Source organism: Triticum aestivum, chromosome 1A (assembly GCF_018294505.1).
Source record: "Triticum aestivum cultivar Chinese Spring chromosome 1A, IWGSC CS RefSeq v2.1, whole genome shotgun sequence".
Lineage (NCBI taxonomy): Eukaryota > Viridiplantae > Streptophyta > Magnoliopsida > Poales > Poaceae > Triticum > Triticum aestivum.
The window spans coordinates 67445959-67456033 of record NC_057794.1 but is presented as its reverse complement, the minus strand read 5'-3'; the positions used below and the strand labels follow the sequence as shown (position 1 = coordinate 67456033).

General features: G+C 48.2%; 1 protein-coding gene across 2 annotated transcripts in view; it reads left to right on the top strand.

Moving 5' to 3' along the window:
- The first annotated feature begins 4207 nt into the window (after positions 1-4207).
- The window catches only part of LOC123096331 (transcription initiation factor TFIID subunit 4), a 20497-nt gene continuing 14629 nt past the window's right edge, over positions 4208-10075 (top strand). The window contains exons 1-2 of one of the 2 annotated variants that reach the window (XR_006446593.1): positions 4208-4790; positions 6166-6522. Coding sequence is in view for 1 of the 2 variants with exons in the window: in XM_044518073.1 (XP_044374008.1) it covers positions 4265-4790 (526 nt within the window). In the remaining variant the exon portion in view is untranslated. Of the gene's footprint in view, positions 4791-6165; positions 6523-10075 lie in introns of those variants that run through there. The other variant, XM_044518073.1, reaches the window with a different exon arrangement.

Below are 10075 nucleotides of genomic sequence, written 5' to 3'. Positions count from 1 at the left end.
CGCGCGGTGATGAGATCTAGGGTTTTCGGGGGGGAAGGAGACGGAGATTTTCGGGGATCTTTAAATAAGCATAGGAGGAGCTAGGAGAGTCCAAATGAGGTGCGGTTTTTGGCCACGCGATCGTGATCGAACGCTCTAGATGATGGAGAGGGTTTAGGTGGGTTTTGGGCCAAATTGAAGGGGTGTTGGGCTGCAACACACACGAGGCCTTCTCGGTCCCTCGGTTAACCGTTGGAGTATCAAACGAAGTCCAAATGGTACGAAACTTGACAGGCGGTCTACCGGTAGTAAACCAAGGCCGCTTGGCAAGTCTCGGTCCAATCCGGAAATGTTTAATCCCCACACACGAAAGAAAGGTAGAAATGACCACCGGAGGAGAACGAAGCGCCGGAATGCAAAACGGACAACGGGGAAAATGCTCGAATGCATGAGACGAACATGTATGCAAATACAATGCACATGATGACATGATATGAGATGCATGAAAACGACAACGACACATGGGGACAAAGACCCAAACCCGAGAAAATAAAATAACTTAACGCCGGAAACGGCAAGAGTTGGAGTACGAATAGGGTAAGTTACATCCGGGGTGTTACATAAGTTCACAAGGTCACGAAACTCGCAAGTTGATCACCAAAACATACATCAAGTGGATCACGTGAATATCCCATTGTCACCACAGATAAGCTCATGCAAGACATACATCAAGTGTTCTCAAATCCTTAAAGAATCAATCATATAAGATAACTTCAAAGGGAAAACTAAATCCATTACAAGAGAGTAGAGGAGGAGATACATAATAAGATCCAACTATAATAGCAAAGCTCGTGATACATCAAGATCGTGTCGAATCAACAACACGAGAGAGAGAGAGAGAGAGAGAGAGAGAGAGATTCAAACACATATCTACTGGTACATACCCTCAACCCGAGGGTGAACTACTCACTCCTCGTCATGGAGAGCACCGGGATGATGAAGATGGCCACCGATGATGGATCTCCCCTCCGGCAGGGTGCCAGAATAGGGCCTCGATTGGTTTTTGGTGGCTATAGAGGCTTGCGGTGGCGGAACTCCCGATCTAGGTTTCTTTCTGGAAGCTTGGGGTTATATAACAGGCGTTGGCATCGGGAACAAGTCAGGGGGGTCCACGAGGCGGCCACGAGGTAGGGGGCGCGCCCAGGGGGGTAGCGCGCGCCCTGCTACCTCTTTTAGCACTGCTTTGGTTTTCCCCGAAGGGGAAGGGATGATGCAGCAAAGTAGCGTAAGTATTTCCCTCAGTTTTTGAGAACGAAGGTATCAATCCAGTAGGAGGCTACGCGCGAGTCCCTCGCACCTACACAAAACAAATAAATCCTCGCAACCAACGCAAATAGGGGTTGTCAATCCCTATAGGGCCACTTACGAGAGTGAGATCTGATAGATATGATAAGATAATATTTTTGGTATTTTTATGATAAAGATGCAAAGTAAAATAAAGGCAAAGTAAATAGCAAAGTAAATTACTAAGTAGTAGGAGATTGATATGATCAAGATAGACCCGGGGGCCATAGGTTTCACTAGTGGCTTCTCTCGAGAGCATAAGTATTGTACGGTGGGTGAACAAATTACTGTTGAGCAATTGTCAGAATTGAGCATAGTTATGAGGATATCTAGGTATGATCATGTATATAGGCATCACGTCCGAGACAAGTAGACCGACTCCTTCCTGCATCTACTACTATTACTCCACTCATCGACCGCTATCCAACATGCATCTAGAGTATTAAGTTAAAACAGAGTAATGCCTTAAGCAAGATGACATGATGTACATGGATAGACTCATGCAATATGAAGAAAACCCCATCTTGTTATCCTCGATGGCAACAATACAATACGTGCCTTGCTGCCCTTACTGTCACCGGGAAAGGACACCGCAAGATTGAACCCAAAGCTAAGCACTTCTCCCATTGCAAGAAAGATCAATCTAGTAGGCCAAACCAAACTGATAATTCGAAGAGACTTGCAAAGATAACCAATCATACATAAAAGAATTCAGAGAAGATTCAACTATTATTCATAGATAGACTTGATCATAAACCCACAATTCATCGGTCTCAACAAACAGACCGCAAAAAGAAGATTACATCGAATAGATCTCCACAAGAGAGGGGGAGAACATTGTATTGAGATCCAAAAAGAGAGAAGAAGCCATCTAGCTACTAACTATGGACCCGTAGGTCTGAAGTAAACTAGTCACACTTCATCGGAGAGGCTATGGTGTTGATGTAGAAGCCCTCCGTGATCGATGCCCCCTCCGGCGGAGCTCCGGAACAGGCCCCAAGATGGGAACTTGTGGATACAGAAAGTTACGGCGGTGGAATTCGGGTTTTGGCTCTGTATCTGATCGTTTGGGGGTACGTGGGTATATATAGGAGGAAGACGTACGTTGGTGGAGCAACAGGGGGCCCACGAGGGTGGGGGCGCACCTGGTAGGGTAGGGCACGCCCCCTACCTCGTGGCCTCCTGTTACATGCGTTGACGCAGGGTCCAAGTCTCCTGAGTTGTATTCGGTGAGAAAATCTTGTTCCCGAAGGTTTCATTCCGTTTGGACTCCGTTTGATATTCCTTTTCTTCGAAACCCTAAAACAGGCAAAAAAACAACAATTCTGGGCTGGGCCTGTGGTTAGTAGGTTAGTCTCAAAAATAATATAAAAGTAGATAATAAAGCCTAATAATGTCTAAAATAGTAGATAATATAGCATGGAGCAATCAAAAATTATAGATAAGTTGGAGACGTATCAAGCATCCCCAAGCTTAATTCCTGCTCGTCCTCGAGTAGGTAAATGATAAAAACAGAATTTTTGATGCGGAGTGCTACTTGGCACAATTTTAGTGTAATTCTTCTTAATTGTGGTATGAATATTCAGATCCGAAAAATTCAAGACAAAAGTTCATATTGACATAAAAATGATAATACTTCAAGCATAGTAACAAAGCAATCATGTCTTCTCAAAATAACATGGTTAAAGAAAGTTATTCCTACAAAATCATATAGTCTGGCTATGCTCTATCTTCACCATACAAAATATTTAAATCATGCACAACCCCGATGACAAGCCAAGCAATTGTTTCATACTTTTGACATTCTCAAAACTTTTTCAATCTTCACACAATACATGAGCGTGAGCCATGGATATAGCACTATAGGTGGAATAGAGTGGTGGTTGTGGAGAAGACAAAAAGGAAGAAGATAGTCTCACATCAACTAGGCGTATCAACGGGCTATGGAGATGCCCATCAATAGATATCAATGTGAGTGAGTAGGGATTGCCATGCAACAGATGCACTAGAGCTATAAGTATATGAAAGCTCAAAAAGAAACTAAGTGGGTGTGCATCCAACTTGCTTGCTCATGAAGACCTAGGGTAATTTGAGGAAGCCCATCATTGGAATATACAAGCCAAGTTCTACAATGAAAGATTCCCACTAGTATATGAAAATGATAACATAAAAGACTCTCTACTATGAAGATCATGGTGCTACTTTGAAGCACAAGTGTGGTTAAAGGATAGTAACATTGTCCATTTTCTTTTTTTGTCTCATTTTTTCTCTTTTTAGGGGCATTTTCTCTTTTTTTTATGACCTCTTTTTTTTCGTCCGGAGTCTCATCCCGACTTGTGGAGGAATCATAGTCTCCATCTGTGACGTCCGGATAATTAAGCTACAGTAATAATCTGCTAATGATGTCACGTACCACGATTACTGTTGTTAAACTCGCGTTGGTTCGAATCCGATCCAAATTCAAGATTTTAAAATAAAGTCAAACAAATAAAGCTTTCAAATGTCAAAACAAAAATGTCCGTTGGGTTGCAAATATTCACTAGCTAATTATCATGTGGTGACCAACATCATTTGGCTCTCCCTTTAATCTCTAGGAAAATATAAAGTGGCCCAACGACATATTAATTGTCTTTTTCAATTTCCAAAAATGCTTGAACAATTCCGTTGGATCTATAACTTTTTGTGCAACACCACAATTTGGTGCGTGAATTATGTGCCAAGTTTCATTCTTCACAATATTCATTTTGTGCTCCAACTATTTACAAAACAGAAAGGAAAAGCAGAAAAGGAAAATAATTTAAAAAAAAAGGGAGACCTAAACCTACCAGACCCTTGGCCCATTTAGCTAAAACAGGTCCAGCCCAACCCAACTCGCCCTCGTCTCCCTTCTCTGTTCACACAGGGGAATCGTGGCAACGATCCACCGGCGCCATGCCCACCGATGACGCCGTGGCAGCCATCCCACACCTCCCCGTCGTTTCCCTCGGCGGATAAGAGCAACCCCCGGCCCCCTCTTCCTCTCCCCCAAACCCTAGCCTCCTTTTTCCCTCCCACGCGCCGTCACTCTCGCCCCGCACCCACCCGAGCTCCTCCATCGCCGCGTCGTCATCGATCCCGTGGCCACCGGCCATCCCTCGTCGCCGAGCTTAGTCCAGGAGCACCACCGTCCTCTTCCTCATCGACTGCAAGCCTCGATTCGAGCGGGGCCGCCCCGTACGCTCGCCATCGAGGCCGTCCCCACCGCGTACATCGCCGGTGTCCGCCGTCGTCGCCGCGACTCCAGTCCGCCTCCGGCCTCCCCGACCTCGCCTACTTCGACTACATGGGCGATATCGAGCTGGAAGCCACCGGGACGCCCGCTGCTTCCCCGTCCTCAACCTCCATCCGTCTCGGTCGCCGCTGCCGTCGCCAACGCCGGCCACCTCTACTGCTACTAAACCATCGACGGGACCCCTTGCGCTCCCTACGTAAGCTCCGTGTCCATCCCCTCTATTTTCGGCATCGATTTCGACCTCTAGATGCGGCCACCACCGTTGCCGAACCCACTGCCGCTCGGACTCGTCGCCGGCGAGGTTCCGACGAACCTCTGGTCGCGTGCGTACACTAACTGGCCTCCCGCACGCCTGTAGCTCCCTCCTAGCTCGCCAACTCACTCGATCTCGAGCTCCTGCGCCGTAGCCACACCCTACCGAGCTCGGGCCGTCGCCGAGGTCGCTGTCGTGCCCGCGCGCCCCTGGTCGCGTCCGGCCACGGGGGCCGCTTGCTGGCCGCGCCCAGGCACGCGTCCGCCTGCGCGTGGCCGTGCCTCTGCTGCTGCACTTCTACTGATGCTAGCCGCTGCCGTCCCCGCGCGTTCCCGCTGCTACTGCATCCTGCCGCTGCCGCTACGCCTCTGCTCTCTGCTACTGCCTCCCTATCGCTGCTTGCCTGTACTCCTGCTAGCTAGCTAGCTAGCTGTTTAGTTTTTACATTGATTAATTCCCTCTACAGCCCCTAATCTGGGGTTAAACAACCGTTAACAGGACTTGAAAAATATGGGAAGGTAGTATGTGTGACAAACTCCATTTTACCTCACTGGACCAAATCCATTTGATGCATAGAATAAATCTTTTGTTAACAGAAAACAAATTTGTGTGTTGCGTGCTGCGTGTGGTGTGTGTGCTGCGTGTGTGGCCGGCTGGGCCATTGTCCAGTACGGCCGGCCCCTTATTTAATTAGGACTAGATTAGTTAGTCTTAAATTAGTGCTAATTTACTTTGATAGAAAATGACATGTGGACCACCCTGTTGGTTATCTTTAATTAATTGACTTAATAGACACAGTGTCCATGACAAGTAGGACCCACTAGCACTGTTCACACATTGACCAAGGTCAACTTTGACTGTTGACCTGTTGGCTGGGCTTTGATTGGCCCCACATGTCATTGACTGTGGCTAGCCCGGTCTGGGTATAAAAAGAATCAACATTATTTAAATTCGAAATAAATAATTAAAACAATTTCAGAATATTAATAAAACTTTGAAAAATCATATAAATTAAACCATAGCTCGGTTGAAAATGTTTTCTATATGAAAGTTGCTCAGAAAAATCCAACGAATCCGAATACGTGGCTCGTTCATCTGTCACATGACCCTAGCATGCTGAACATGAAACTTTCCCCCTCTTTTCCTCTGTCCGGAATCCGCCTAACCCCGGGAATTCATCCTTGGATGTTTATCCCCTCTGTCTGCAACGTGTAGTACTACGTTAGATCGACCCTAATTCTACTTATCGTCATGCCATGCTTAGCGTTGCATCTGTTTGCTTATATTTACTGTTTCTTCCCCCTCTTCTCTCCGGTAGACCCCGAGCCGATGATGCCGCTGTGATCGACTACGTCACCGACGACCCCTCGTTCTTGTCTGAGCAACCAGGCAAGCCCCACTTTTTGATCATCCCGATATCGTCCATTCCATTCTCTCATGCTTGCATTAGATTTTGCTACTGTTATTGTTTGCTCATATTCTCATGCATAGCCTGCTTCTGTACCCTGCTTATTGTTACCTTACCTGCTTATCCTAAATTGCTTAGTATAGGTTGGTTAGTGATCCATCAGTGACCCCTCACCTTGTCCCTGTTGCCCCTGCTTCATCATCGAAGACCCAATCAACGGGATCGAAGACCAGGCCCCGACACCGCACATCACTTTCCCCTTAGTTGATCGACACTACTGGGTTACTATCGAGTGCCGAGGGTGAAACCTCTTCAGCACTTCTGATGTTAACCCTGTAGTGTAGTCATTCGGTCGTGGTCATCGAGGGTGATTTCTCCTTAACCACTTCCGATACGACTCTGTCGTGCAACCCCTCAAGTGTGAACCTCGGGGTTGATTCCTCTTACGTTCACCTTGATGATTACATCTAGTGGAATTCATCGGGGGTGATTCCTCGGGTTTTCCCCTTGATGTTTGGACACACAGAACTTGGACTTTACCACTGTTACTTGGAAAGACGGGTCGACCCTGAGGGGTACCCGCGCGAGCTTAATTGCGAGTGATGTGGAGTCAGGCGGACCTGGAAGGTGCCCGCGAGATAATTACGAGGCATGGCCGGGCATTCCTAGCCCTTGCCGCAAGTCCTCGAGATAGGGCAACGGGGTCACATCTTTCGTGAGTCTCTACTTGTTAACGCGCGTTCCTAATCCACTACGATTTGGATATTTGATCCGAGGGGCCTCTGGCCTGATAGCACTAACCATCACGTGGGCATAGTATGGGCGTTCTGCGTCGTATGCATCAGCCGAAGCTTAATAGACGTCAGCGACTGAGCGGCGCGCGCCGGGTTGGACTGGAAAGCACCTACCTTGTTGAAGGAGGTAGCTAGGTCTGCTCACCGGCCGCGTTCGCAACATGCAGGAGTTCCCGGGGAGATGACCCATGACCCCTGGGGGCATAGGTTTAGTCCGGCGTGCTGACCTCTCTATTAAGCCTAGGTCGGGTTGCGGTGTATTGTTTGGCCGAGGCCGGGCATGACCCAGGAAAGTGTGTCCGGCCGGAGTTAATCGAGCGTGGTGGGTAAGTTGGTGCACCCCTGCAGGGAAGAAAACATCTATCGATAGCCTGTCCTACGGTAACGGACACTTGGAGTTGTATCCCGATCGATACAACTAGAACTGGAGACTTGAGATGATACTTGGATATGAGGAATGGATTGTGATGATAACTGGATAGTATGGCTCTGGGATTACTTTCTTGCAGGGAGTCGAGAAAGGATCTCTGGCCGAGGTTGATAACATTACTACTACTTTACTTTATGCTACTCTACCCCCTCCTGTTGCTGCAGGATGGTGGTTTCCAGAAGATGCTAGTCTTCAATAGGACTAGGCCTTCTCTCTATTCTGGCATTTCTGCAGCCCAGTCCACATATACAGACTTCCTTTGATAATGTTGCATATGTAGTGTAGATCCTTGCTTGCGAGTACTTTGGATGAGTACTCACGGTTGCTTTGCTCCCCCCTTTCCCCCTTTCTTCCTCTTTCCGGTTGATGCAACCAAATGTTGGAACCCAGGAGCCAGATGCCACCGCCGATGCCTACTACTACGTGGAGACCGATGATGACCAGGAGTAGTTAGGAGGCTCCCAGGCAGGAGGCCTTGCCTTTTCGATCATTGTTGCTTTTGTGCTAGCCTTCTTAAGGCAAACTTGTCTAACTTATGTCTGTACTCAGATATTGTTGTTGGGGAACGTAGCAGAAAAACAAAAAATTTCCTACGGTTTCACCAAGATCCATCTAGGAGTTCATCTAGCAACGAGTGATCGGATGTATCTACATACCTTTGTAGATTGCGAGCGGAAGCGTTCAAAGAACGGGGATGAGGTAGTCGAACACGACGTGATCCAAATCACCGGAGATCCTAGCACCGAACGGACGGCACCTCCGCGTTCAACACACGTACGGTCAGCGTAATGTCTCCTTCTTCTTGATCCAGCAGGAGGGAAGAAGAGGTTGAGGAATATGGCTCCAGCAGCAACACGACGGCGTGGTGGTGATGGAGCTGCAGTACTCCGTCAGGGCTTCGCCAAGCGCTATGGAGGAGGAGGAGGTGTTGGAGAGGGAGAAGGAGGCAACCAAAAGGCGTGGATCAAAAGCCCTCCTTCCCCCACTATATATAGGAGGGCCAAGGGGGGGGGCGCCGGCCCTAGGAGATCCAATCTCCTAGGGGGTGCGGCCAAGGGGGAGGAATCCTTCCTCCCCAAGGCACCTAGGAGGTGCCTTCCCCTCCTAGGACTCTTCCTCCTTGAAACCCTAGGCGCATGGGCCTCTTGGGGCTGGTGCCCTTGGCCCATGTAGGCCAAGGCGCACCCCCTACAGCCCATGTGCCCCCCCGGGACAGGTGGCCCCACCCGGTGGACCCCCGGGACCCTTCCGGTGGTCCCGATACAATACCGATGACCCCGAAACTTGTCCCGATGGCCGAAACAGGACTTCCCATATATAAATCTTTACCTCCGGACCATTCCGGAACTCCTCGTGACGTCTGGGATCTCATCCGGGACTCCGAACAACATTCGGGTTACTGCATATACATATCCCTACAACCCTAGCGTTACCGAACCTTAAGTGTGTAAACCCTACGGGTTCGGGAGACATGTAGACATGACCGTGATCGCTCTCCGGTCAATAACCAACAGCGGGATCTGGATACCCATGTTGGCCCCCACATGCTCCTCAATGATCTCATCGGATGAACCACGATGTCGAGGATTCAAACAACCCCGTATACAATTCCCTTTGTCAATCGATATGTTACTTGTCCGAGATTCGATCGTTCGTCGGTATCCCAATACCTCGTTCAATCTCGTTACCGGCAAGTCACTTTACTCGTACCGTAATGCATGATCCCGTGACCAGACACTTGGTCACTCTGAGCTCATTATGATGATGCATTACCGAGTGGGCCCAGTGATACCTCTCCGTCATACGGAGTGACAAATCCCAGTCTTGATCCATGTCAACCCAACAGACACTTTCGGAGATACCCGTAGTATACCTTTATAGTCACCCAGTTACGTTGTGACGTTTGGCACACCCATGTCACATCCTAGTTAGCCATGCATTAGAGTGTTGCATCATGTTTACTCTTTCATCAGAAACTTGAAATGGGGATCTGTGAAACCCTCAGAATCATTTTGAAAATGACCCAAATAAAAATTTCTCCAAAAGGATCCAAGAAAATGCTCATGTTGCTCTCTGAAAATATTGGACAGAGATAAAAATCAAACCAATATTTTTAGTGGCTCATGGACATTTATTTTGGGCATTTGGAATTAATGCATAAGTATTTGCATTGGAAATATATTAATTATATATATTAATATATGCCCAAATATTATGCCATTTATAAAAGAGCTCTGGAATAATATATATGGCTCCTGCAAAAATTGGCATAAGTTAAATAAATGATTTAATATATTTTTTAAATCAAAACAAATGTCAGAAATTAGAAAACAGAAATAATTAAAAAAGGGAGAAGCTTACCTGGGCTCCTCCCTGTGCAGCCCAGCCAGCTGGCCGGCCCAGCCAGCAGCCGGCCCAGCCCACCTCCCTCCTCTGTCGTCTTCGTCCCGACAGAGGGAGGGGAGTGTGGCCGGCGCGCGCGCGCGCCACCGCGCCACGCCACCTCTCTCCCTGCCTGCCTGCCCTCCCCTCCTCGCCTCGATGCCCCGGACCACGCCACGCCTCCCCCCCTGCTCTCTCTCACTCTCCCCCGGCT